The 27,687-nt window shown below is 59.2% G+C and overlaps 3 protein-coding genes across 11 annotated transcripts; 1 reads left to right on the forward strand and 2 right to left on the reverse strand.

The window, feature by feature from the left end:
- Positions 1-134: 134 nt before the first annotated feature.
- Positions 135-4,540, reverse strand: SPACDR (sperm acrosome developmental regulator). The gene is made up of 3 exons (XM_044746736.2): positions 3,340-4,540; positions 2,770-3,093; positions 135-602 (listed from the first exon to the last, which is right to left on the reverse strand). The coding sequence occupies exons 1-3, from the start codon at positions 3,391-3,393 to the stop codon at positions 366-368; spliced, it is 615 nt and encodes a 204-aa protein (XP_044602671.1). The 5' UTR covers positions 3,394-4,540; the 3' UTR covers positions 135-365.
- An 88-nt stretch (positions 4,541-4,628) lies between these two features.
- TSC22D4 (TSC22 domain family member 4) lies at positions 4,629-15,557 on the reverse strand. 6 transcript variants are annotated; one of them, XM_014853987.3, is made up of 6 exons: positions 14,875-15,557; positions 13,414-14,449; positions 12,798-12,902; positions 10,977-11,143; positions 5,716-5,764; positions 4,629-5,295 (listed from the first exon to the last, which is right to left on the reverse strand). In XM_014853987.3, exons 2-6 carry the CDS (start codon positions 14,173-14,175, stop codon positions 5,086-5,088), a joined length of 1,293 nt encoding a protein of 430 aa, XP_014709473.2. In that variant the 5' UTR covers positions 14,176-14,449; positions 14,875-15,557; the 3' UTR covers positions 4,629-5,085. The 6 variants fall into 6 exon arrangements, with proteins under 6 accessions (XP_014709473.2, XP_070340436.1, XP_070340435.1 ...); XM_070484335.1 differs by having other exon boundaries at positions 5,716-5,925; positions 14,875-15,323; XM_070484334.1 differs by lacking the exon at positions 14,875-15,557 and adding an exon at positions 14,627-14,720.
- Positions 15,558-17,274: 1,717 nt separating this feature from the next.
- NYAP1 (neuronal tyrosine phosphorylated phosphoinositide-3-kinase adaptor 1) lies at positions 17,275-26,679 on the forward strand. 4 transcript variants are annotated; one of them, XM_044747207.2, is made up of 7 exons: positions 17,275-18,312; positions 19,567-19,718; positions 21,206-21,561; positions 22,015-23,529; positions 24,428-24,646; positions 24,863-24,972; positions 25,523-26,679. In XM_044747207.2, exons 2-7 carry the CDS (start codon positions 19,651-19,653, stop codon positions 25,784-25,786), a joined length of 2,532 nt encoding a protein of 843 aa, XP_044603142.1. In that variant the 5' UTR covers positions 17,275-18,312; positions 19,567-19,650; the 3' UTR covers positions 25,787-26,679. The 4 variants fall into 4 exon arrangements, with proteins under 4 accessions (XP_044603142.1, XP_044603144.1, XP_070340440.1 ...); XM_044747209.2 differs by lacking the exon at positions 17,275-18,312 and adding an exon at positions 20,348-20,833 and having other exon boundaries at positions 18,386-19,718; XM_070484339.1 differs by lacking the exon at positions 17,275-18,312 and adding an exon at positions 18,387-19,031.
- The last annotated feature ends 1,008 nt before the right edge of the window (positions 26,680-27,687 follow it).

A 27,687-nucleotide genomic window follows, 5' to 3' on the forward strand; every position in this document is an offset into this window, starting at 1 on the left:
CTGCGGACGCCCCCCGCCCCCCAATCAGGCCCACAAGTTACTCCCTCTCATATTTGGGCCAGCAGCATGGTGCCCCTCCCTGTCCCACCCAAGTTCCCCTCATTGCCTCTGGCCATCCACAAATACACTCCACATTTACTCAGAAATATTGATATTTGTTTCTCAACATTTTGATAATTTTTCACAAATTGAAGACGGAATGAAGGGGAGCAAGTGGGACCCCAGGCCTGGTCTTGGGCTCCCGTTAAGAGGTGACAGGATGAAAACTTCTCCTCACCCACAACTCCTAGCCTGCTGCCCTAACCCCTCCTATCACCTCTACCTGAGAGTGAGGTGGGGGCGTTCTGAGGATGTGGGGTTCCCCCCTAGAGGGGACTCCGGGCATCCTGTCTCAGACCCAGAACTGGGTCAGGTTGGAGGTGAGAGTGGGCCTGGACATTGCGCCGCCTTCTCCGCTTCTCCTGCCTGCTGGCCAGCTGCCGCAGTTCTTTCCGAATGGCCCACAGCACCAGGTACACTTCCCGCAGCATCTCAGCCTCCGGTGACTCCAAAGGGGACTTGGTTCTTATTTGGGAAGTAACTGACGTAGAACTCACAGATGACTGTGAACGAGACAGAAGGTGTACACATGTAAATAGCCACCTGCAGATAAACAGCAAAGGTCTGTCTAATTCCACCTCCTCCAACAGGCCTCAGCTCAAGCACTGCCTCCTCCAGGAAGCCTTCCCGGGCTGTTTCCACTCTGTGTTTGCCCTGTCACACACACTATTTGTTCTGTGGACTTGTCTGTTTTCAATACTAGAAGGCAAGCTCCTGGAAGACAGGGACCACGTCTGACCCACCTATGAGTCCCCACTAGGGTTTCATGGAGAATGTGTTCAAATGAAAAAGGACAGAATGACACTCCGACCTCTGTCTCCAGCCCAGGGCTCTCTCCTGACCTCCAGGCCTGTATATTCCACTACCTCCTGCTGACATCTTAACTCATCTTGTCCCAACGCCCTAAACTTGTCCCTTTCTCCCCTAAGTCTGCTCTTGCTCCTTCATTCCCCTCAATGAATGGCTCCAGCCTGCTCTGACTTCGGTCTCTCCTCTCCCCTCATCAGCAGCCAATCAACCATCTAGGATGACAATTCTACCTCTTAAATAGTGCTCCAATCTGTTAACTTCTTCTACCCGATGCCTCCCCCTCGGTCCAGAACATCCTTCTCTCTCAGCCTGGACTGTCACCCTGCCAATGAATCTTCCTGCCTCTCCTCTTGTCCCCTCTGGCCCCCGTCCACATGGCAGCCAGGTGAACTTGTAAAAATTATTTTAATGCAGTAATACTTTGGTTGAGGCCAAAATAAGTTGATTTGATAGTGATCTAGACATTTCCCTTTTTTTCAATTAAAATTTCGACTTTGAGATCATTGTAGATTCACATGCAGTTGTGAAAAATAATAGAGTTCCTGATGTACTCTTTCCTCAGTTTCCCCCAATAGTAAAGTCTTGCAAAACTCTAGTAAAATATCATAGTCAGAATATTGACATTGATACAATCCGCTGATCGTACTGCCCAGTTTTACTTGCAATCCTTTGTGTGTGGGGGTTGAATTCTACCCAATTTTGTATCATACATGTAGGTTCATGTATCCAACTACCATGGTCAAGATACAGGAGATTTCCATCATCAGAGGGATTCTTCATGTTGCCCTTTTAGAACCAACTCCCCTCCCCCCACAGGTCCTGGCAACCACTAAACCATTAATCGGGTGTCCATTTCCATAATTGTGTTATTTCGAGAATGGAATGTGATATAAATGGAATACTACAGAATATAACCTTTTGGGATTGGTTGTCTTCACTCAGCATAATTCCCTTGAGATCCATCCAAGTTGCTGCCTGTATCAATAGTTTGTTCCTTTTTATGGCTAAGAAGTATTCCATGGTGTGGATATACCACGGTTTGACTAATCACCCATCAAAAGACATTTGGGGTGGTTTCAGTTAGTGTGAATAAAGCTGCTACGAACATTCACATAAAAGATTTTTGTATAAACATAAAATTTCACTTATCCGAGATAAATGCCCAAGAGTACGATTCCTGGGTCATGCAGTAATTGCACGGTTCGTTTTATAAGAAACTAGCAAACTGTTTTCCAGAGTGGCTGCACCATCTCACGTTCCCGCAGCATCATCTAAGTGCAAGGGAGCTTTCTAAATCCAAATCTGATGGTGTCACTCCTCCGCTCTAACGTCTGCGAGGGCTCCCATTGCTCTTAACATCAAATCCAACCTCCACAATTGGCTACCCACCCTGCCTCATACGAGCTGGCTCTCGGCTCCAGGACCACTCTACTCCGACGCCTACACCTTGGGCCAGCCCTCCACACACCTGTTCTGGCTTCCTGGCACGCTCTTCCCACTCCCTCCACCTCCCCCTACATCCCGGCTACCCAAGCCAGGCTAAACCCTTCAGGTCTCAGCTCCACCCTCTCTTCTGTTAGGAAGTCCTTCCTTGACTCCCCAGGTCTGGATGAGGTGCCTCTCCCCCGGGTTCCCACAGACCCCTGTACCTCCCGTGTCACAGCCCTATGATACTGAACCGACAATCACTATCTTGTCTGTAGCCCCCTTAGTCGGGGTAGATCGGTGCCTGCCTCAGGGCCTGGCCCTTGGAAGAGGCACAGGAAATAAATGGTGAACAACTGAGTGGAGGGAGGAATGGGTCCTGCGGGATTGGGGAGGGTGGGAGGCAGTTGGGGACAAGGGGGACATGGTGCTGACCTTCCAGCTGCACATTTGCCAGCCGGACTGCAGGGCTGAGACCATGAGCGTGGAGACAGACTTGACGGCCGTCTGGGGCAGCTGCAGTAAGGATCGGCGGCTGCGGCCCACCTTCACCTCAGCCCCTTCTGTTGTCTTAGGCAACACGCAGGGATCGGCCACCATGGGGCACTCATGTGTCTTGAAGACGCCCGCCTCTTTGCAGGGCTCAACCAACTTGAAAGTCTCAACCACCTTGGAAGTCTTCTCCACCTTCAGCGCACTTTTCTTGCAGTCAGGATGTGCCAAGATGGCTGTCTTAGCTTTGTATTTCCAGAAGAAAACCTAAGAACCAACACAGGGAAAGGAGAGACAGATGAGAGGGGTGGAGCGGAGACAAGTCAGTAGAAGGGAAGGCACAGAGGGGACGGGACAGTGAGTGTCCCGGCCTCCTCCCTCCCTGTCCTGTTTGGCCACAGGAGGCCAGGAGGGGAGGAAGACCAGGTGAGGGGGGTTTCTATGACCTGAAGGTCATTGACCAGCACCTCCCACCCAGTGTCTCGTGAGGAAAGGGCAGTCTCTGACGCTTACCCAGCAAGTAATCTTTCGCCAAATCCATCGCAAGAACCTCTTGACCACAGTCATTTGTCCTGATACTCAAGCCCCAAAGTATGGGGCAGAACCCGTATTTGGTACAGTAAGGGGTGGAGCCGGGGGGACAGGCTGCAGGCCAGTGGCCACCACCTAAGGGGTCTCTCCGGAGTTTCAAGTGCAGCAGTGAAGAAAGAAATAGGGGATCCAGGGGAAAGGCCTGCCCCGGCAACTCATCCTAGGCCTTTCCTCCCCTCCCTGGGACAGGGAGAGGAGTCAAAGTGGATGAGAACCCAGAGGGAGGGAGAGTTCTAGCCCATTGTGAGTCTTCCTGGCCCCGACCCCAACCCCCGAGGCCCTTGCAGGACCCCCAGAGCCAATGCCTGTGCCCTCTGGTGTCCTTCCCCCAGATGCAGGGAAGGGAAACTAACATTTATGGACCGCCTGGGACTTGCTGCACATTTCCCATGTATGACGTCATGCAATCCTCACAGCAGCCCTTCGGGTAGGTATTACTGCTGTGCCATTTTACCCACGAGGAAACTGAGATTCAGAAAAACCAAAGCACCTGCCCAAGGTCATAAATCTAGGGAGCTATAGGGCGGGGAGTCCAATCCAGGTTGGCCCCCAGGGTCCAGCTCTCCACAGGTCCCCCTTAGTCCGGGGCCAGGGTCTTCCTGAGGCAGAGGCTGCTGCTCTCCCCTTTCCCACTAGATGGGGTCCTTCTCCTTACCTGCCTCTTCCGCCTGGGCCAGGAGCCCAGCCAAGGCTGTTAGGGAGGGGCCTGCTCACCCACAGCGCCCCTGTCTTCAGCCAGCTGTGGGTGGAAGCCACGGAGGCCGGCCAGGCCTGGCGAGGGCACTGTGTGCCTGGGGAGCCTGGCCCACACCCAGCACAGAGACAAGGGGCCCATTCAGGGCCCCCTGCCCCGCCCCCAAGCAGCCACCCGGATCCAGCCCGCAGAGGGGACACGCTGGGAAGCTGGGGGTGGATCCTGCACAATCACCAAAGGCCTCATTGTTTCCCTGTCCCCCAGCCAGCACGTGGGCCGACGCCCCCCTCCCTCCACTCCCTCTGCCTTGCCTCGCCTGCCCCTTCCCAGGACCCAGGCCGCTGGCTCTCTTCTCCCGCATCTCTTTGAACCACTCCATCTGGGCCACATTAGATCTCCCCAGTCTGAACAAGATCTCCCAGGAAGCCCATAGCCTGGGTCTTTCTCCTACAAGTGGAAATGGCCGGTGCAGGCCCACCCCCGTCTAGACACAAGCAATGAGATGCCAACCTCCAAATTCAAGTTTCTTCGGATTTTTTAATTATAATTATTATTTTAATAACAACCTGAATCCCAGAACTTCCAGATACTGTCCATACTCCCTTGCCTGGACTAGGAGAAGGAGCACTTCGAGGGAACAAATGGGGATGGGGTGTCTGCCAGGAGCCTCCAACTCCCCCAAGCCATGTGCTGCTGGGGGTCCCAGACCACTGACACCCAGGGAGGAAGGAGGGGGCTCCATCCGACACCCCATCCTGAAGCCCTCCCTCCTCCTCATGGCCAGGGGATGCCCGAGCCCAGTCCCTGGCACTATGGGGAGACGGAGGAAGGGTGGGGGACAGGCCAATTCTGAGCCTTCAACTCCCATCCCGGGAATCAGGGGGCATTAAAGCTGCATAGGAAGGGGGCAGCGGCTGGCACAAGGCCTGGCAGCTGTGGCAGCCCCCAAAGGCACATTGTGAGGGAAGGGAGGCTCAGACGGAGGGCCCATTGGGCGCCGGGGGCCCAAGCCGCGGGACCCCCGAGGAGGGCAGCTGCGCCAGCTGCTCGGGGCTGGCCAGGGCACGCAGCAGTCCATTCTCCTGCTCCAGTGCGGCATTCCGCTCGGCCAGGTCCCGGATCTGCTCCTTCAGCACCTCCACCTCCTCTCGGACCGCAAACATGAGGTGGGACTTCACCAAGTCCTGGGGGCCCAGGGACAGGCAAAGTGTCAGGGGTCCCAGGCCACCCCAACCGCATCCCCTGCCCAGTGCCTTGAGGGGCTGGGTGTGAGAGAGCCCCCTGCTCCCAGATGATGACGGATGACTGGGGAAGAAGCAAAGCAGGGGAGGGGTGAGGGTGGGGGCAAGGACACCGGACAGAGGCAAGGTCAGGGCTTGAAGACAGATATGGGGGCCAGAAGCCAGGCCAGGGATCAAGGGAAGGGTTCAGGTGGAGACAGGAGGGGGCGGAGGAAGCAAAGGAACCCAGCTGGGAGCCGGCTTGAGGAGCCGGGACTAGTAACAAGGACAGCAGGAGTGGAGCAGTGGGCGGCTGTGGGAGGCAAGGGACTGGGCACCAGCACCGGAGCCAGGACCTCTTGGGATCAAGATGGCTTCTCTTACCATGGCTTGTTCGATCTTGTTGTCAATGCCACCCAGGCTTCCGGAGCCACTGGAGAGACACAGGGAGATGAGAGGTGAGGAGGAGGAGCAGGTGCAAAGCCAGTGTCTGGACACCCCGGCCGGCTGCCTTCCAGGTCCTCCTCAGAGCAGGCTCCGGCCTCCTCCACAAGCCCCACTCGCTGCAGCCTCCCGCCCACACCCTGCCTGTACCTGTGGCAGTAGAGAATCAAGGAGAGGAGGGTTTTGTCCATCCCCCGGCGGGGTGAGGGCCGCTGTCCAGGCCCCCCCAGACCCCGGTGAGGTGGGGGTCCAGATGCCCCTCGGATGGGGGATGCTCCCCTAGGGGAGCACGGAGAGGAGACACAGCCTCTTTTCCGGGGAGGCCCTGGAGCCATCCCTACCACTCGGGTCTCATATGATGACACCAGGGACTTGACAGAGACCCCCGGCTGGGCCATCCCAAGGGGAAAGGGTCTTCAGGCCCCCTCAAAGGGAGAGGGCTGTATCAGAAGGACTGCCTGGGGGGCTCAGAGCCCCCCGGGCAGAGCGGAGTCTGTCTGGTGCCAGGCAGGCAGAGAGGAGACAGTGCCTAGGGGGTGCTGGCCTGAAAGATATACACCGCCCCCCAGGGCAAAGCTTGGCTGCTATTGGTTCCTCAGGGACACGGGGACCCCCTCCCAATGGCTGCATGGTGGGCGGGAATTCCCAGACACGGTCAGTGCCAGTGTCCCCTTCTCACCCTGGCACCAATCCCAGAGTGGAGGGGAGGGGGCCGGCTGAGGGAAGTCAGCTGGTGGGCTGGGTCGGGGGAGGGGCTGTGGGGCCAGAGACCTGGGTGGGGAGGGGTGAAGGGTAAGGGAGAACCTGGCCCTGGGGGCCTCTCCCCACCTCTGACCCCATCCTGCCCCCTCTGGACTCACACAGGCCTCCCTCCAGGCCTCAGCTCCTCTCAGCTGGGAGATAAGAGAGGGAGCAGTGGTGATGGGGTAAGGGGTATTTCTGATGTGCTGGTGGTCTTCCTTGGACTGTCAGCACCCCCGAAACACAAAGCCCACATCATGGGTGACCCTTGGGGCCTGCCCAGAGGGTCCCCCACCTCCCACAGTGAGGTGAGGAGGAATGGGAAAGGTTACCATGGCAACGGAAACAGAGCCCAGAGCCCTGAAAGATAAGTACAGCCTATGACCCTGGGACCTGGGTCTGGGGTCTTGGAGGGAGTGAGGGCTTGAGGACAAGAGGGAAGGTGAGGCTGGAGGTGGGACAGTGGGAATAGGAGCAGGGTCTTCCATCTGGGCTGCAGATGACAGGGAGGGAAGAGCAGGTCTGGGTGCAGTTTGTTAAGTGGCCACCAGAGGTCGACTCAGGCCTGGCTCACAGTCCCCAGGGCCAGGCTCTGGGTCCCAGATCCTAGCTCTCCAACCATGTCTCTCCGTGGCCCAGGGCCTGCACAGGCCTTTGCACCCTGCCCTGTCCACCAAGGCTCTGTCTCCCCACCACTCAGGCCCCAGGATCCTGCCTCACCCCATGGCTCACGACCCAGCCCTGTCCAGCTTCTGCCTCGGCCGCCTCAGCCCAGGGCCAGCCCTCCACCCATGCCCCGCTGTGCTGCAGGATCACCAATCCTAACCTCCAGTCCCCCCTCCACCCCTCTAAGAGTAGCTGGCCCCAACAAGCTGCATCCCGCGCCCTTGTGCTCCCTTGTCAGGCCCTCTCTCCTGCTTGTCAGTTCCAACTGGCTTCCCTGTGGGGGGAATTAGCACTCAATTCAAGGTGACCCTTGGATGAGGCCCTGCAGCCAGGAAGGGAGCACAAGGGAGCTGGGAATTTTCCATTTCCCGTCCAAGCTCTGGGTGCAGAAGGCGCCAACAGGTGGAGTAACCAAAGGGGTGACCGGGCCTGAGACAGCAGGACAGGGTGGGGTAGGGGAAGGACACGTGGGACTCATGGGGTTGGGAGGAAGAGGACAGGTTTAAGAGCCCTTGGAGGGCGGGCCAGCCAGCTGGAGAGTCAAAGCAGTTTTCAAGCTATTTCAATCCGAGACACCTAGGCGGAGACTGGGCCACCACTGAACTGCCCCCCACCCCCAGCCCAGTACACACAGACACACAGAGACCAGAGAGGGGCAGAGTCACAGGAATAGGAACACTGGCCTGGCTTGGCAGATACTCCAAGTAAAGATGGTAAAGATGCCAAGTAAGTTGTTCATTCTTGCCAGAAATAAAGGAATAATACAACAATAAACATTTGTTGGCTGACAGATGATTATCTCCTGTTTGTTTAGTGCTGGGGAGTTTTTGACAGCACTTTCCACGGTCACATGGTCACATTCTAACATTAACACTTCAAGGGACCAGGACTCTGGCAGCCCGAGCACTCCCTTTGAGAATCCCTGAGTGAGGGGTGGTGGGCGGGCGCTGGGCTGGAATTCCTGGGTCAAGGGCAGGAAGATTTGGGTTGGCTGCAAGAGATCAGTCCTCACCACCAGCCCCAAAGGCCACTTGGTGTGAATCAGAATAAAACGCCCCCTTCTTCAAGGCACTTATTGCCATCTTCTGGAAAACTGTCATGACCTCATGGGTCGACAGTGACTTCAAATGTGAGTGGCACCCCCTGGAGTCGTGCAGTGCACAATATGCACAACTGACCCAAGAGTCCTGCAGGGCCAGTCCAGCTGTACAGACTGGTCTTCCTTTTTGAAAGTCAAATGCAACAGCCTCAAAACGAAGATCAGATGAAGAAGCAGGACATCTGGGAGAGGTGGGGAGGTTCTGATCCCGGGAACAAGGGCCAACCCTGCTCCCTTACGGTGTTTTGAGAAGCTCCCAGGGGCTGGGCCTGAAGCCAACCAAGTGGCATCCGGCTGCCCTGTCTACACTCCCTCCCGGATCTGTGGGGCATTTGGGGCGGGGCTGGGCCAGGGAGCGGGGAAGATGGCTCCTTGCCCAGATTGGGAGAGCTGTCCCTGCCTCTGTCTGTCCTACAGAGAAAGGGCATCCTAGAGATGGTTGCCTCCTCCTCTTCTCTTGGGATACAGGCATCCCAGTAGGAGAGTGGAGAGAGTGTGGCTCTGGAGTCAGACCCAGACTCCGACTGCGGTCCTGCCACTTACTGGCTGGATGATCTTACGCAGTTTCTAATGATCTTATGCAGTTTCTAAAACCTTCCTCCTCTGAACCTCAGTTTCTTCATCTGAGAGGAGCACAGGGCTGCTTTTAGGATTATGTGAGATAAGAGGCAGCATCTGACCCAAAGCAGGCATTGGATAAAGGTACTTTTTCTTTCCCGAGTTTCTGGAACTCATTCTGTATAATGCCTGAATCCCCAATGCCAGCCATCCACCCACCATCCACGTATCCACTCATCTCTCCATCCATCCACTCATCTATCTATCCACCCACCATCCACCTATCCACTCACCTCTCCATCCCTCCACTCATCTATCCATCCATCCATCCACTTATTTAAGTATCTCCCAAATGCAAGGCCCCATTGGGGGCACGAAGGTTCTTGCAACCTAGGAGCACACAAACAGTCTGAATTCACCAGGCACCTTCTGTTCCCCCACCTCAGATTCTAAGATTGGTTGGCCATCCTCAACTCCCCATCTGGCATCCAGGTACTTAAAACCCCAGCCCACTTTCACTCTCAAGGAGGAGATCCTATGCCACCAGGACCCTGAACTCCTCTAAGCTCCAGGCACACCAGAGAGGTGAGGTGGGGGCAACACACCCCATTCCAGGGGGCCAAGGGGGTGACCAACCCAAACTCGCTGGCCCAGCAGGGTGGGGCACAAGGGGCTGGGCTGGGCCTGAGCCCCAGAGGCTTGGCGTGGAACAGGGTAAAGTGGAGGCTGGGAGCTGGACCGGTCAGACTGGGGAGTGTGAGGGGGTGGGACAGAGGGAGGGAAGAAGGGGACAAGCCAAAAGAATAGAGCTGAGGAGGCTTCTGGAGGCAAAACTCTCTAAAACAGAGAAAGCAGGAGGCTGGCCTCCGAAATCAACAGGGGTGGGGGAGGGACAGGGAGCCCTGGTGCCAGGGAACCTCCCAAGTGGGAAGGGGAGAGGGTAGGAAGCAGAATAGCAGCAATGGGGGCAGGTGACTCTCCTGGCCCGGGCCAACCTCACACTTCACACATTGCTGAGGGCTGGGGGCCCTGCCTAGCCCAGCTGTGCCCCTCATTCTCCACGCGCCCCCACCACACCCCTCACCTTCCATCCCATGGCTCCCGGCCACCCCTTCTCTTTCCTCTCCGGCTTCCGCCCTCCCCAAGGCCTCAGGCCCTTTTCTTTGGTGGGACTCGGTCCTCGATTCGGGGCGCGGGGTGGGGGGTGGGCATGTGAGGAGAGGCAGGACTCCCCTCTGGGACAGGTCCCCCAACACCCACTCACTCAAGGCTAAGCCCCGCCCCTTAGTTCCTTCCAAACAGGAAGTCCCTCCCCCAGGGCCTCAAACAGGAAGTCCCACTCCTCCCTCCAAAATAAATGTGGCGGTTCCCCAGCCTTTCTGGGTTCCTATCAGTGCGCTGCCAGAAAGCAGCAGCCTGGCTGTTTGACTCAAGATTTCGTTCCTCCCTTTTCAGCGTGCTGACATTCCTTTGTTGAGACCTGGCCCTCGAAACAGGAAGTTCTGCCCACCGTGCCCCAAAGTCAACGGGACATTCTCCCCAGAAGGGCCCAGCCCAGCCGAGCAGCTGCTGTGCCCCACAGCCATCCTCTCCCCGGCTCTGGCCTGGCGGGGGTTGGAGGGGGCGCTTAGCCCCGGTAGTGGATCTGGTGCGGAGAACAGAGCCCCAGGCATACGCTTTCTTGTTACTAGCGGTCCTACCATCCTCAAGTAGTCAGCAGAGACCGTAAGGATGTTACTGCTGAAGGCAGGGGTCCCATTTCCCTCGGTAGGGAGAGGGAGATGGGAACTGGGAGGAGACTGACTCCCTATTCTCGTCTCCAGCACATTTGCCAGTAAGTTCTTAGAGTTGGCCAGATGATCGCTAAATCTGCAAGAGCTCTGGAATTTGACAACAATGACTCCCTTCAAACCCTAAAAAAAGTCTATGAGTTGACAATCCTAAGCCAGGGAGTCCCACCCAGCTCTCTCCACAGAGAGGGAATGGGTCCCAAATCAACTATGCCCGGTGGTTATGCCTAGGCCAAGTTTCTCTGTTTAAGAGGTCCCCTTCAAGTTCAACTTGGGGGAAGGACATCAGGCAGTTTCGTGTGGCTATCCCAGATGCTGGGGGCAGAGGGGAGCCGGAGCCCACCTACCTGTCGTCATCGCTGTCCAGGTGGCCACTGATGGCCAACATGGAACGGGCCAGGCTGAGGCTCTGGGCTGCCGCTGCTCCAAAGGGGTCTGGAGACTTGTGTACCAGACTGGCATCGGGGAAGAAGTAGAGGGCCGGGGAGCCGGGGCGAGAGTCAAGTGGGGGCACCTGAAGGCAGAGAGGTAGGAACCATCATGTCGAGCGAGAGAAAGGAACCAGCCACCTTACAACTTGCCCAGCAGTCTTCCTCCCTCCCCACGCACCCTCTCACTTCCGAGGACCCAGGAGTCCCACCCCTGCAGCCCCTTTCTCCTCCAGCTCTGGGGAAGGCACTGGGCAGGTACTAGAAGCACGGAAAACAGTGGCTCATGGGGTATCAGAGAGGGGCTCTGGTCTGCACTCCAGCACCTTCCACCAGCTGAACCAGGACCGCTAGTCAGAGAGTGTCTGCCTTCTGTCACTTGATTTCTTAAAGCAACTCAAATGTCACTTCCTCAGAGAGGCATTTCCCCATCATTCAACTTGTGGATTCCACTGAACTGTTCTATTTTTTATAACACCTAATATTATCTGAAATTAAAGTATTTTTGCCTCTTCGCTGCTAGAAGGCAAGCTCCAGAGGGCAGAGCTTAGTTTGTTCAATAGCTATTTGTAGAATGAATGACTCCTCAGAAACTGGTCCTCCACCCCTCCCGCCCCCCTCATTCTAGCCTCTCTCTCAAACTTCTCCGACTCAGGTGAAAAGTTCTGCTCCTGCGCTTGCTCAGTCCTTGGTGGGGTGGGGGGGAGCAGTTGTGGAGATGGGGGGAGGCGGAGCCTGGGTGTGGACCCACACAGTCCAACAGGCGCTGGGGGTGGCTGCAAAGGGCGGGGGCCACAGGAACAAGACGCCTCTGTGAGGCCCCAGGAGGCCCGAGCTTCTTGGAAAAGCCAAGAACTGAGAGTCCAAGGTGGTCAGAGGGACAGAGCAGAGGAAGGGGGCCCAGGTGGTGCTCCTGGCCCTCTCCCAGCCTCTCTCCGGAGGGAGAAGAGGCAAGGGGGAGCATAAAAGGGAGACAGACTTCTGGGCAGGAAAGCAGCAGTACAGATGCAGGCACACAGGAAGGGGTCAGGACATGGGGGAAGGAAAGGGGCTGGGGGCACTGAGGGGAGAGGGGCAGGGTCAGTGGGCCTCAGGGAAACTCAGGCAGGGCTGAAGGACAGACGGAGGCTGGGGGAAAGGAGGCTTGCTTTGCAAGACTGTGGGGACAGGGACCAGTAAAGGAAACAGCGTCTTCTCCCCTGGGGTAGGAACTGAATGAAAGAGCTCGAGAAAAACTCAAGAAAAGTAGGGATGGGGGGAGCACGAGAGACGCGAGTTTGCGGCCAGAAGGGGTGGGGGGAGCCGGTCCTGACCGGTCCTGACAGGGCCCAGACACCCAGCCTCAGGCTATTTTTATACTGTGGTCTGTGCCCAAGGCCAGGAAGGGGAAAAGCTCTCATCCTCACACTCCCTGACGTTCCTCCCCGCAGTCCAAGGTGTTACTTTCTCCTTTGGGCCAGACATCATATCCAACTCTCACATTCCTGGCTGCCCACCCCCCACCCCAGGGACCCAGGCATCCTGCCCCCCAACCCAGACTTGTTCCTCTTTTGGAGACAGGAAGCAGAGTGAGCAAAGGATTTAACTCTTTCTCGACTGCTTCCCACCTCTCTCCCACTCCATGGTGGCCACCCCTAGTTAGTGACCCTGGAGAGACCCAGATTCAGGGAAGTGAGCCGGACAACAGGGGGCGGAAAGGACAAACCGGCAAGCCCCCCAGCCTTGTAATGAGCCCCTCACCCAATTCCTCAGGTCCTCGGGAAAATTTGGCTTCAGACGAAGCTGGAGACGGGGCTGGGATGGGTGAGTAGTGGGGAAAGGAAGACCCCCACCTTCGGAATGGGGCTGCAAAGGAGAGACTTAGAGTGGAATGCCTACTTTTTACCCCTCCCCGCCAACCTTGGCAGCTCCTCTCCCAGAGGCCCATCCACCCAGCCCTGCCCAGGGCCTCCACCCTCAACGCCTGAAGGCAGAAGGGGTGAGACCAAGACAGAAGGTGAAGACCAGAGTGAGGAGGCCACATCTCCGTGATGGAGAGATGGGACTAGGCTATCTGGAGATGGAGACTTGGGCCAAAGGCAACAAATGACAGGCCAAAGAGAAAGAAAGAAGGTGCAGAATATGGGGAAGAAGGAGCCTGCGAGAGCAAAGGCGTGAGAGGAGGAGGAATGGACTTCCAAGAGTGGCAGGAAGAAAAATGAGAGGCTACCTGATCTGACAGACAGATGCCAACGAAGTGAGGAGAAGGCCATATGGAGGTGGCGGCAGAGAGGCCCAGGCTGGAGATCAGGCCAAGGCTGAGATGGGCAAGCACCAGCCCTCAGGTGTCTCCCCGACTCTGGAACCCAGCTCTTACCTGCCCCATCTCCTCCGGAGCAACCAACTCCATCCTCAGCTGCAGGGCTCCATCCTTTATTCGGGACAGTGGAGGGGTCACCGCTGCTGAGCCCCCAGCCTCCACTTCCACCCTCAGGGAGGGCAGGGGCGTGGCGGCCCGGGATGGGCCTGCACTATCCCCGGTCCCAGGCTCTGGGGGGCGCTGCTGGGGTGGGGAGGCTGACATGGGGGGTGTCTCCACCTTGGCCTTGCCGGGCACCGCCAGCTGGCCCAGCCCCCCAGTGAAGGACCGGGCCTGAGGTCCAGGGGAGGTGGGAGGTGGCCGGAGCCAGGAGGCGAGGCCCTGAGACAGGCTTGGCTGTGGGGTAGGGGCGCTCAGGCCCAAGCTGGCCAGCTCCAACCTGGAATCCAAAGATCTGCCCCCAGCACCCCCTGAGGCCCCTCGAATTCCCTCCAGGAGCCGGCCAAAACTAGGGGGCTCCAGGTCTCTCTCGTAAACATCCACACACGTCCAACGGCCTCGGCGATAAGGCTCTCCCAGGCCCTGGGGCAGCTTCACCACCCGGAAACGGGAGGCGGGGGCCCCAGGCGGCGGGGAGCCATTCCGGGGGGTGCCCTTGCCCCCTGGCTCGGGGTTGGGCTCCCCATTGGGCACGCGGGGCGGGGGCCCAGTGGGGGCCGGCGGGGCAGGGGAATCTGGATCCGCGGGGCTCCCAGGGCCCTCGTAGTCCGTGGTGACGCTGGTGATCTGGAAACTACTCTTCTTCTTGCCCCCACTCATGGTCCCTGGGGCTCAGGACTGGGCCGAGGTGGGCAGGGGGGGCGGTGGTGGCTCTTCGAAGGGGCTCAGGCGCCCCTGGAACAGGGGGGCCACATGGCGGGGACATCAGGGCCCCTGGGGACATCTGGGTCCGACATGGCGGGAGGGCCTTGCAGGAACTGGGGGTGCCTGGCTGGTGAAGGGAGAACAGGGGAGGGGTGGCGGCGGGAGGGGGAGGCAGGGGCAGGTTTTTCCTGCTGCTGTCGCTGCCGAACTCCAGAGCTGAGTTTGCAAACTGGAAAAAGAGAGAGAGAGAGTGTGTGAGAGAGAAAGCAGTGGGCAGGCCACCTCCGGGGCTTCCTCTCTGGGGAGCAGAATGGGGGAGGAAGGGGAAACCGCCAGAGACCCAGAGACAAAGAGACAGGCAGAGACGACAGAGACCGGAGCATAGGGGACCGAGAGGAGCGCGCACACAGAGCAGGAAGACGCAGCTCAGACCCAAAGTTGGGCACTTCTCGCCTGGGATTCAAACTCGCGGACCGAGTCGTCCCAAGGGCAAGGGCTCCGGGGCCTGGGGGAACAGGGGTGAAGCTGTTCCTCAGCCTGGCCCGGCCACCAGGAGGCCTCTGTTGGGCCTCGAGGCACGGCACCCCAGCTCCCCCATCTCTGGGGCAGGCCCTGCCCCTCCAGCCCAGCGCCCCGCCCCGCCCCGCGCCCTACCTCTCGGCCTCGGCCACCGAGCGGGGCCGGGGGTCCCGGCTGCCTAAGATGTCGGGCTGTCCTTTCCCTGGGGCCTCCCGGCCCCGGCAGCGCGGGAGGCGCAGGTGGCGATCAGAGGTTGGCTGGTCCTCGTCGGGGGCCGCACCTCGCCCCGCAAGGCATCTCCGTGGAAAGTTTGCCCTCCGGAGAAGAAGGAACCCCCGCCTCCTTGGTGGAGCCCAGGCGCGGCCTCTGAAGCCCCAAGGGTCTCCGGAGCGATGCGAGAGGGGGCGGCTCAGCCCCCCGCTCCTCCAGGTGGAGCCGCCTCGGTGGTCGGGCCGAGTGGGTCTCCCAAGTCTCCTCCCGCGTGGTGGCCCCGCTGGGTCCCTCTCCGCTCCTCAGCTCCTCTCGGTTCTGTCTGTCTTTCTCTCTCTGGGCTGTTGACAACCCCCACACCAGGAAGTCCTGCCTCCTCGGGCCTGCTGACTGCTCCTCTCCTCCTCCTCCTCCTCCTTACCCTCTTCCTCCCCTTCCTCCGCCCCCTCTCCTCCTGGGGCTCCCGGCCAGCTGGCCCGGGGCCAGGCCTGCCACCACCGCTGCTGGTGCAGTTGCTGCCGATGCCGCCGCTGCAGCTCCTGGGGCCCGGATCGGGCTCCCTTAACCCCACACCTGCTGGGCCGCAGCCCAGCTCTTCCGCGGAGGGCGGGGAGAAAGGGGAGGAGTTTGCGGCGAGGCCCGGGATTCCCATACTTGTGGGCGCTCGCTGCCATTGGCCTACAGACGCACGGGAGTAGGAAGGAGCTTGCCAGGCGCTCGGCTGGGCGCGGGCGCCCCAGGAGCGCCCGGTCCGTGTTACAGTGCAGCCACAGCTGTTACTGTCCTATCTTGGCTGGTTTTCACAGTCACTGGATGAGGAAGGGACTGCTATTCTCCCCTGTCCTTATTTTAAAAAGTGGATTCTTACGAATTTTCATATGCCCCAAGTAGACAGAGTAGTGTAATGAGCTCCCACGAACTCACCGTGCAGTTTCAACAATTGTCAACTCCCGGGCAATCTTGTTTCATCTGCCTCCCAATAGCTTTTGTTGTATTGGGCGGAGTATTGGAATCCAAACACACGTATGTGCATACAGTCGCCCACACAGATGTGGCCGAGGACTCCGAACCCAGCGGGCCACCAGGACTGACCCCTCGCTACCTCTCACCCTTCCCACCTCTCCCTCCCCTTCCGTCCCTCACTTTGGTGAAGTCACGCACACTCATAAAGGGCCTACTATGTGCTTGGCGTGGAAGAATAAACCTCCTACCACCATTTTCTCTTGTTGCGCCCCCAACCAACATTCTAGGAGGAATTATTTTAGCAAAAGCAGTGTGGAACGGCCCGTCTGCCCTCCCTCCCAGGTTCGGAAGCAAATGGAGTCTAATTAATTTTGGTCGAATGGCGCTATTCTAGAGCATGTTAAAAATTCCTCAGGTTTGTCCACTTCACGTAGTTATCTCCTGGATTCTCAAAACAGCCCCCGGCAGAGATGCGGTGGGTTTCGAGCTAGTGTTTCTGCTAAGGAAACCCAGGCTGCCCAAGGCCTCAGAGCTGGTGTTAGATGGCACTGGGACCAGCTCGGGGCTGTCTGACACTTCCCTCCTTCCTGAGCTTGAGCTCATGGAAATTTTTAATCACTCTTTAGGGTTAGGCAAAAACAAAATGATGCAGAACTCCTTGCCCCGCGTTTATATATTTATTCTTTAGCTCTTTGTTAAAACGCGTCTGCACTCCTGCCTCCCTCCCTTCATGGAAACAATGCTACCGTAGCCAAGTCCTGAGGCCTCCCGAGTCGTAAGGGCCAGGAAACCGCGAAGTAGCCTCCCACACAACCCACCCCCACCCCCCACCGCTCTCCCCTCTGGCGATATTCAAAACACATCCCTGTGCACCGCCCCGCCCCCATCCTCCTTCCTTCACCGCAGGCTCACTATAAACTATTCAAAGCTTATCTTTGGACCCTCCCCTTCCCACCAACTCAGACACTCAGCATCTACTTGGACTCCTCCGTGTCTACAGTGCCTAGGACATTTTTGGTCTCTGTGGACATGTTTGTTGAATGAATACATAAAAATTCACTCACCTTAAGGTGTAAATGTGAAAGGACTGGTATGTATTTTATTGTTACCTCTCCTGGGGGCATTTATAACAGCCCTTTAATGTATGGGGCCCTTTACGACTTACAAAGCTCTTTGTATTCATTATTTTGTTGCCCCTCCCCACAACTTTATTGAGGTAGGTATGGAGATGAGGCGTCTCTCAGAGAGGTTGTGTGATTTGCCCAAAGCCACGCAGCACCTCTGCAAAGACTTTGCCATATAAAGTAACATTCACAGGTTCCAGGGATTAGGGCGTGGATATCTTATGGGGGGCCATTTTTCAGCCAGTTAAGGGTAGAACCGAGGTCCTCTTGTAGCTAATGTGCGGCAAAGGGATTTCCGAGGATTTCTCAAGGAGCTGATAAGAAAGGTGATGTGAGGGAGGGCGAGGTCGCGACCCTCAGCGGCTGCCGCGGCCGCACCAGGGCCCTGGCCGCGGTGGTCCCGGTCAGTGGCCGACCCCGGGGCGCCCGGGTCCGGGCAGGCGCCGCCGGCGGACTCAAAGGTTACGGGGAGGGTGACTTGGGCGGCGGGGGCGGACGGGCGGAAGACTTTGAGCCCAGGCGGTGAAACAAGGTCCCGGCGCCCGCGAGGCTGCAGCGATCGGCGACGAGCCGCGAGCGAGCCAGCTCCCGTGCCCTCCCCGCACTTGGGGGGCGGCGGGAAGATGGGGTGCGGCCAAGGGAGCACGCCCCCTGCTGGGCAGAGACACGGCTGGTCCGGCTTCCCGCTCCGAGCCCCTCGGCCTGGAAAGTGGCCCCCCCTGTCGGCCTGCCGCCTCACTGCACTCGGGGCCCCGCAGCCGCAGCCTCGCCCTGGCCCGCCGCGGGGTGCGCACCCGGGAGCGCCGGGCGCACGGGGTACGCGCGTGGGTGCGGGCCCTCAGCCGCCGCTGGGGGGCGCCGCTGCGCGCTGCGCCCGCTTCGCTCCGCCGGGCCCTTGGACACCGATCGGAGCACGGCCCGGCCGGGCAGGGGGCGAGGGGAGGCGAGGAGCGGAAGCCCCAAAGCGGGGGCTGGCTGGCGCCGGGTCCCCGGCGCCCCACGACCTTTCTCCGAGTCCCCCCGCGGGCTCCGCGGCCCCCGGGTCCCCCACCCAAGCCTGGCGGCGCAGCACAGCTCGGCCGCTCCCGCTCCGTCCTTGGAGGGTGTGGAAGGGTGGGTTTGGGGCCGGGGGCGGGTCTGGGGGCGGACCCGGAGGCGGGGCTGTCTCTGCGGCAGGGCCCAGCTCGGCTCCCCCCGGTCTCTCTCTGTCTCTCCTCCTCCCTCCTCCTGCTCCGGGCGGAGCCCGGCATGGGGGGGCCGGCGCCCGGCAGGCCAGGTACGGTGATGTAGAAATTGGGGAGGCTTGGTGCGGGGAGGTGGGATGGGGGGACACGGGGTAGGGAGGATTGGCGGGGCGCGAGACGGAGAAACCCAGGGTAGCAGGACAAGGGGAAGGGGAGGGGTGCCCGGGAACCTGGGGTCCTTGGATGGAGAGGGGGATGAAGCCGGCCAGGTTTGGAACACACAGGGAAGGGAGAGGACGGCAGTGAGGAGGGGCGCCTAGGAGGAGAGGTGAGGCTGAAGGCGCAAAGGAGTGTGTTGGGGGGAAGGGAAAACAGAGCAGGTATGGAGGCCTCTGCTCAGAAGGTGGCTCTGAGGCCAGACTGGAGACCCCCGGGTGGCATTGAGGGGCGGGGACTAAAAGAGGGAAGCCGGGAGCCTCCCAGATCCTGGAAGAGGAAGAAGGTGATTTGGGCCATCAGCGAGGGAGGCGGAGGAGACCGTCGCCGAGGGCCAGGGCGCAGGAATAGCGGTGGACCGAGGCCCGGACCCAGGCGAAGGGCTGGAAGAGGGGACGGCAGGGGATGGAGATGGATGGATGGGTGGTGGTGTAGATGCCCGGTTCAGAGTGCCCCCACCCTTTCTCCAGCATCCACGCCCTTCCCTCATGACACCCCCAGCCTCAGGGCCCAAGAGGGGGTGGGGAGCCTTCTCCCCCTTCCCCAGTGGGGTGCCATGTACGCAAGTAGGCCCGGCATAACTCCTTGTCTGTAGGTATGTCCATTTCCAGTAGCCGATTTGTGTGTGTCTGGAGGTCTCTGTGTGCTGTGGGTGTGTCGGGGGTGTTTATGTCTGTGTCTGTCTGCCTCTTCCTAGGTTGTGTTTACCTATGCCGATCTATGTGTCTGCTCTTCTGTTTGTAGATACGGGTCTGTGGCCCGGTGGTTTGTGTGTCTGAATGTGTTTGTGTGGCTGCAGGGTTGCTGGACATTAGTGGGACCCGTCTCTCTGGTGGCCCAGGATGTATTTACAGATGGGAATCTGTGTCGATCTGATCTCTCCAGAGTGTGTATTTGTGGCTCTGAACATCTTTGTCAGGGTGTGTGACTCTGTGTACACATGTCCGGCTATGTCTGTCTGTCTGTCTGTGGGTCCTAAAGGTGGTGTTGGGTTTTCTGTGCCTCCATCTGTTTTCCTCTCTCTGAGGACCCCAGTCACGTCTCTGCTCCTCTTTCTCTCTCTCTCATTCATTCCTGGCCCCCACCCACCCCACATCCTTCTCTTTTTCCTTCCCATCCCCCCCACCAAGTGGATCCGGGACCCAGGGAGGGCCGCCCCCCGGGCCTGGTGGCGCTGAGCAGGGCCCCCCAGCCCCCACCTCCTGCCCCACGACATGAACCTCCTCTACCGAAAAACCAAGCTGGAGTGGAGGCAGCACAAGGAGGAGGAGGCCAAGAGGAGGTAAGTCTGAGGTCCCAGATTGCCCCCTCGTCTGTCCCACCACTGCTTCCCCCCTTGGGGCTGGGCCACATCCCTCTGCCCTTCCTGGCTCCCACAGCTTGGTCACCAGTCTGATCTCAGAGTTTGTGCTCAGCACAGAATTGCTGGAATTGCACACGCCCCATCCCCACCCAGCTCCTGGCTCCTGGCCTCTTGGGGGGCTTCCAGCTCCGGAGCACCCTCATGGCTCTTCCCCATCCCTGGAGGCCGGAGTCCCTCCTTCCTGACTCACCTCTGGTCTGTGGTCTTCTCCTCTCTATCAGTGTGGGGCTGGCTCCTGGTTCCCCTGTCACCTGACCTTGGAAGGGCCAGGCCCCACAGCCCTCACAGTCCGGGGATGGGGTCATTTGAGGGGCACCAGAGAAGATCCATTTGGCCCCCTCCCGGCCTCCTCTGCTGGGGGAGGTCAGTGGCCAAGTGACAGGGTTGTGTGTGTGTGTGTGGTGGGGCACGTGCAGGCTGGGCCCTGCAGAAGAGCCAGGGCTGGGGACCCCTCCCTGCGTGCCCTCTCTACTTGCCTTCCCAGGGACCTGGGGCCTGGCCTCTCCCGTCTCACTCCCTTTTCTTCTTCACTCCCATTGACTGCACAGCCTCTTGGAGCCTGACTCAGCCGCCTCCTTGCTCCCTTCTCCCTCCTCGACACTGGAGTTTAATTCTTGTTGTTAATTAGATTAATCAGAGCTATCACTGCACTGATCTCTCCCTAATGAAGGGTTAGTAGACAGGGCCTTAATGAGAGCCCACCCTACAGCAGCTCTCCCCTCTGCCCCGCCAGCCGCCCCCCCTTCACTCACACTGAAGCTCAGGGACAGTGAAAGGGAATGGGGGTGAGCCAGGGAGGGTGACAGAGAGAGGACAGCACTGAGGGAGAGGGAGAGAGAGAAAGAGAGAGGAAGGGAGGAAAACGGATCGGCCAGGAGAGGCTGCTCTGATGATGCGGCGGCCGGACAGCCTGCGTCTGGGAGAGGAGGCGCCGTGTGGTGCGGGAGCGTAGGCCGCAGTAGCCGGAGAGGAGGGGAGGCCAGAGGCCAGGTGTGGGGCAGCGCGAGTGAGATGGAGCAGAGCCGTGGTGGCAGGTGTGTGTGCCAGGTGGGGCTGTGCTGCCTGGGTTTGCATCTCTCTCCCCATGTATGAAGCCATCCCCACGTGTGCTGTGTGCCAGATATGCCCAGGCTGGGGCTGGCCAGCTCCAAGGATGCTCCCCTGCACGCATATGCACCCCTTCTCTCATCCCTGCCCCCCAATTTCTTTGCCTTTCTTCAAGCCTAGGGATTCTGCCTGAAGCTTCTACTTCAGTACCCTGGACCTTCAGGCTCCCCCACATCCCCACCCCGGCCCACTTCCTCTTCCCTGGGAGGCCACAGGGTTGCAGTCCCTCTTGGGGTGGAGGAGGGGGAGGTCCAGGCCTGAGGCCCGACCTCTGCTCCATCTTGGCCTTCTCTCCCCAGCTCCAGTAAGGAGGTGGCTTCCGCAGGCCCGGCAGGGCCCGGGGCTGGCCCGGGGCCCGGGGTCCGCGTGCGGGACATCGCCTCGCTGCGCCGCTCCCTCAGGATGGGCTTCATGACAATGCCCGCCTCCCAGGAGCACACCCCCCACCCCTGCCGCAGCGCCATGGCCCCACGCTCCCTCTCCTGCCACTCGGTGGGCAGCATGGACAGTGTTGGGGGTGGGCCTGGGGGCGGTGGTGGGGGTCTCACAGAGGATGGCAGCACTCGGAGACCCCCGGCCAAGCCCCGGAGACACCCCAGCACCAAGCTCAGCATGGCAGGGTCTGGGGCAGAGACACCCCCCAGCAAAAAAGCAGGTGAGACCCCCTCACTCCTCCCCAGGGGGAGCTGGGAAGATCCATTCCGGGCCAGGGGAGGCCTTCGGGAGGGTTCATTCAGGGAAGAACCAAGGAAGTGGAAGGTTCCACTCTTAGAGGGAGTGGGGGGAGTGCTTTTTGGGAGGGCCTGAGATGAACCATTCACGTCCCTGCAGCTCCCTGGAAAGTCCGTTCTTGGGCAAGGGGTGGCCTTGGAGGGGCATGAGGGTGGGAGAGAATTTAGGGTGGGAGCTGCAGATTCTGGGGAGTTCTTTGGAAGGACTGAGGGTTGATGAGTAGGGAAGGAACGTCTGGTACTGTAAGTTGAGGGATGTGGGGAAAATAAAGAGGCAGATATGTCCTTGCAGATGGGTCAAGAAGTCAGAAAGGGTGTCCCCGTTCCCTTCCCCCACTAAGAGCCCAGTTCATTTTTCTCCTTCCCTTCCCGCTCAGGCTCACAGAAGCCAACCCCAGAGGGCCGAGAGTCCAGCCGGAAGGTTCCTCCACAGAAGCCCAGGCGAAGCCCCAATACCCAGCTCTCTGTCTCCTTCGATGAGTCCTGCCCCCCAGCCCCCTCCCCTCGAGGGGGGAACCTGCCTCTTCAGCGCCTCAGCAGGGGCTCCTGCGTAGCTGGGGACCCTGAGGTGGGTGCCCAAGAAGAAGAGCCCGTGTACATTGAGATGGTGGGGGACGTCTTCAGGGGAGGAGGGCGAAGTGTGGGGGGCCTCACTGGGCCCCCTCTTGGGGGTGGGGGCCCGACCCCTCCAGCTGGCGCCGACTCGGACTCAGAAGAGAGTGAGGCCATATATGAGGAGATGAAGTACCCGCTGCCTGAGGAGGCAGGGGAAGGCCGGGCCAATGGGGTCCCTCCGTTGACAGCGACCTCCTCGCCACACCAGCCTCAAGCCCTTCAGCCCCACATGCACCGCCGTCCAGCCTCAGCCCTCTCAAGCCGGAGGGACGGGACACCCACCAAAACCACTCCTTGTGAAATCCCCCCGCCCTTCCCCAACCTCCTCCAGCACCGTCCTCCGCTCCTGGCTTTCCCCCAAGCCAAGTCTGCTTCCCGAACCCCTGGCGATGGGGTCTCGAGGCTACCGGTCCTCTGCCACTCCAAGGAGCCAGCCGGCTCCACCCCAGCTCCCCAAGTGCCTGCCCGGGAGCGGGAGACGCCTCCCCCGCCGCCGCCGCCTCCTGCTGCCAACCTGCTGCTGCTGGGACCCTCGGGCCGGGCCCGGAGCCACTCAACACCGTTGCCGCCCCAGGGCTCTGGTCAGCCTCGGGGGGAGCGGGAGCTCCCCAACTCCCACAGCATGATCTGCCCCAGGGCGGCAGGGGTGCCAGCAGCCCTTCCTGCCCCGGCCGCCTTGCTCCCCGGCCCCCCCAAGGACAAGGCTGTGTCTTACACCATGGTGTACTCAGCAGTCAAGGTGACCACGCACTCCGTCCTGCCAGCTGGTCCGCCCCTGGGTGCTGGGGAACCAAAGACGGAGAAAGAGATCTCAGTTCTCCATGGGATGCTGTGCACCAGCTCGAGGTCCCCCATGCCTGGGAAGTCCAGTCCCCACAGCGGGGCCATGGGGGCAGCAGCTGGGGTTCTCCATCACCGCGGCTGCCTGGCCTCCCCACACAGCCTTCCGGACCCAACTGCAGGCCCCCTGACCCCTCTTTGGACCTACCCAGCTACAGCAGCTGGCCTCAAGAGACCCCCTGCCTATGAGAGCCTCAAGGCTGGGGGGGTGCTGAATAAGGGCTGTGGAATGGGGGCCCCATCCCCCATGGTCAAGATCCAGCTGCAGGAGCAAGGGACCGATGGGGGTGCCTTTGCCAGCATCTCCTGCGCCCACGTCATCGCCAGTGCAGGGACACCAGAGGAGGAAGAAGAGATGGGTGCCACGACATTTGGGGCAGGCTGGGCTCTGCAGAGGAAGGTCCTGTATGGAGGGAGGAAGGCACAAGAGCTGGACAGTGAGTGAAAGGGGGGAATGTGGGTGGGGGGCTGGGGATGTCCATGATGATTTGGCAGAGGTGTTGGGGGGGTTATTTGGAAGCCATAGCTCATTGTCCTGAGCTGGGAAGTTTTCTGGGAGACCAGAGGGATGGGGGCGTGTAGCAGACTGAAAGGATGGGGTCCCAAGTGTGTGCTGGAGGGGCAGGAAGATCTGCATTGAGGAGAGGGTAGAAGCAGGCCCCAAGGACAGCCTCCTCCTCCTGCCCTGTCCTGCTCTACTCCCTGCCCCTCCCCTCCCCTCCCTGGGCTGCAGGGGTGTGTGTTTGTGAGTGTGCGCACACTAGGAGCTAAACACAGCTGCCTCCCAGCTGTTGCCATGACAACCCATCCAGACAGGAGGGAGAGGAGAGGGAGGCCCCTACCGTTGCCCGGCAACGCAATGCTCTGCCAGGCCTACTCTCAAAGATGAGCTTAGTTCACATGCAGCCCTTCCCCCAACGCCTCCCACCCCCCAACTTCTTGGCCCAGGATTTCAGTTTCTCCTCCTTCTGGAGAATAGCACCCCTGGTCTCTGTTTCAGAAGGTTGTCATCCTGGCCCTATCTGGGGCTAGAGGGCTCTGAAGCTAAAACTGCGGTAGGGGAGACCCTTCTGACCAGGAAAAATGACTTGGAATCAGCAAATACCTATGATTCTCAGCCAGGGATGGTACCAGTGGGTGCAAAGGAAAGTGGCAGTATTGGGGTCTATCCTGTGTGTGTGTGTGTTAGGGGAGTGGGAAGTAGACTCCCTCACTTCCCAGCTGTGACCTGCAAAGGGGCAGTTACTTCTGGTCACCCATGCCATGGTGTGTGTAGCTGGGGGGACAGCAAGACCCTTCCCATGTACAGACACTGAGCTCTCCTTGTCACCCCAGCAGAGGTCGAGGACGGTGCCCGAGCCTGGAATGGCAGTGCCGAGGGTCCAGGCAAGGTGGAGCGTGAGGACAGGGGCCCCCTGGCATCAGGGATCCCAGTGAGGAGCCAGGGGGCAGAGGGCCTGCTGGCCAGGATCCACCACGGAGGGGACCGAGGAGGGAGCCGCACGGCGCTGCCTGTACCCTGCCAGACCTTCCCTGCCTGCCACCGCAATGGAGGTGACACACACTGCCCGCGTACTCCATACACAGATTGGGCGAGCTGAGGGGAATTTCCCAAGACTCGTGTCCTGGGCCCCACATCCTAATACAGCATCTCCATCCTCTTCCCGCCTCTGATGAGGCAGAGGCAGCCTGGAAGGGGCTGTCTTCAGGGAGCGGAGGGTGGGGAACCTGGAGGCCCCTTCTCTCCTCACTCCTCCTCCTTTGCCTCAGACTTCACGGGAGGCTACCGCCTGGGGCGCTCCGCCTCCACCTCTGGAGTCCGGCAGGCCGCACTCCACACCCCCCGGCCCTGCAGCCAGCCCAGGGATGCCCCCAGCCAGGTGAGGAGGAGGACGAGGTTGGGTTTTGTTTTGTTTTATTTGTGAAGGAGCAGATAGGGAGGAAGGCCTGCCTGTGAAAGAAAGGCAAGAGGTCAGGGTGGGGCCTGACACAGACTAATAGGGCTGGGTGGAGAGTGAGGGGTGGGGGCAGGATCCTGGAAGGGGGCCACTTAGCATGGGCAGCCAGGCAGGGCCCTGTCCACTGGTGGACACTGTGCCTTTGCATTTAGAAGGTATCCCCTCTGAGGTGCCAAGTGGAAAAATGTATCCTACTGGGAAGACAGCTTTTAAAAGGTGCCCTTTCCTCAGGGTGAGACAGCCTGGCACCAGAGTGCCCAGCTGGGCAGAGGGTGCAAGGGCCGGATTTCTGCTCCCATCTCCAGCCAGGAGGAGAGCACAGAGGCCTTAGGAGAAAGAGGACTTGTTTCTGGGGGAAGGCATTGGTCTCTCCAGTGGAACAGGGCCCAGGCACTCTGAGGTCCTTGACCCGCCTTATTCCTTCCTCCCCTCCACGGTCGTGGCCGGGCCGCGGTGGGAGGAGGAGCCACAGACCCACCCCGCACTGCCGCTGCCGCTGCCGCTGCCCCTGCCGCCCCAGCCAGCCCGTGAGCGCGACGGGAAGCTGCTAGAGGTGATTGAGCGCAAGCGCTGCGTGTGCAAGGAGATCAAGGCGCGCCACCGCCCCGACCGAGGCCTCTGCAAGCAGGAGAGCATGCCCATCCTCCCCAGCTGGCGGCGGGGGCCCGAGCCCCGCAAGTCCGGCACCCCGCCCTGCCGCCGGCAGCACACCGTCCTCTGGGACACTGCGATCTGAGGAGGGCGGGACTGGGGAGCGGGGTTGGGGTGCGCCCGGCTCTCCAGGAGACTTGCCTTGAAAGAGGGACACTTGAAGGACCAGGGGAGGAAGAGCCCCGCCCTCCACCCTAAGCCCGGAGACGGGGAGTCTGCCAGGCCCATCGGGCTTGGGGCGCCAGCAGCACCCCCAGAAATTCGGGAGAGCAGGAGGGTTTGCTTGAGGTTGGGAGTGAGGCCCTCCCCTGCTCTCCCCACTGAGCCAGGTAGACCCCTCCTCCTGAGAGGTCAAAGGCCAAGCCGGAGGTCAGCATGGGGGAGGTGGGAGGGGTTAGGGAGGCAGAAGCGGGGCGAGTCAACTGAAGAACAGGGACTACAGAGTGAGAGATGGAGGGGCTCTTTTATAGAGTCGGGAATGGGGAGGGGGTATTTATTTTGTTATTTATTTTGGTCCGGAGGGCAATTCTGGGTCCTTCTGACCTACTCTTGAGCAGGCAGTAGGAGTGGCGGGCAATGAAAGGGAACCAAGTTTGCACTCTCCCCAATGCCTCAAGGCCCCACCGTCCATGCCCACCCCAAAGCTAGGGATTGGTCTGGAGTGGGGAGTGGAGCAGGAGAAGGGAGGGGCTCCAAGAGCTGAGGGCCGAAGACTCATTTGCAGTATTTACAAGTCGCCAGAATTGGGTAGTGAGCCTGGCCTGCTCCAAAATAGGCATCTTATTTAGCTCTGGAGTGAGGGTCTAGCACCAGGGATCGCGAGATGATGGGGAAGGAGGGAAATTTTAGCGGGTGGGGGGCGGGCAGGGTATTTATTTAAATTAAAAAAAAAAATCAGAAGAGATGTCAGGAACTTTTTTTTAATTCCTTTCTTTTCAGAATAATATATTAAAAGACTAATGATGCTAGAACTGGCTTCTTATATCTCAGTGTGCTCTGCCTTTCTTACCCGTTTCTTGTTGGTGGGAGTTGGAGACTGAGCAGGGAAGGTTGAGTGGCTGTGGAAGTAACAGGGAGAGGTGGCGTGTGAGGTAAGTCTTTGGGAATGCCACCGTGCAGTGACTCAGCAAACAGGTAATCGGGTGTCTGAGGTGTGCTTGGCAGTGCACCAAGGCAGAAGGAATATTCAGACGGAAGCCTGCCCTCAAGCAGCGTATAGTCTCTACTCAGGAAGATGAGAGACCTGTGCTGGCACTAGACAGTGCTGTAGGAGTAAGAGAGGGAGAGGGCTGGCATCATTCGAGAAGGCTTCCTGGAAAGTGAGCCTGAAAGGACAGGTAAGGTTTAGATGAGCTGGGGGAAGAGGGAAAGTCCCAAGGTTGTGGTGTGATTGTCTATAGAACAGTAGAAGATGGGGGTGAGGGCAGGAAGTGTGTTTAGATAATGCAGAGAACAATAAGGAGACAGCCATGATGAAGCTGGTTCAGGGAGACGGGCCTCAAAGCAAGATGCTGGACCAGAGGAATCCTGCTGGGAGGCAATGTATCACCAGGGAGGAGGATAATAAGAATGGCTGGGAGAATGGAGGGCAAGATGCAGCTGAAAGAAAACTTCCTCAGGATGGGGATGAAGGAGCCGAAGGGAGCATCCTCGAAGCTCACGTTTGGAACTCATGTCATTGGGGAAATGATCATCTTGACAGAGCACAGAAAGTGGGGTTGAGAGGGATTTTGAGGGAAGGATGTTGAATTTGAAGGAGTGGTGAATATTCGGGTTGAGAGGTTTGTTCCCAGCTAGAACAGAGTTTCAGAAATTTGGTGGATGATATAGGAGATGTTAAGCACTATGAAGAAGAACATTTTTTAAAACTTTAATAGTTTTGTATTTTCATTCATATCAGAGAAGTTATAACCAGCACATAAGACTATTTATTTCATGGATATTATTGTACAAGAGAAGGCTAAATTTATTCTTAGTGAGTTGGTT

The sequence above is a fragment of the Equus asinus genome, chromosome 14 (genome assembly GCF_041296235.1).
Source record: "Equus asinus isolate D_3611 breed Donkey chromosome 14, EquAss-T2T_v2, whole genome shotgun sequence".
In the NCBI taxonomy this organism is placed as follows: domain Eukaryota; kingdom Metazoa; phylum Chordata; class Mammalia; order Perissodactyla; family Equidae; genus Equus; species Equus asinus.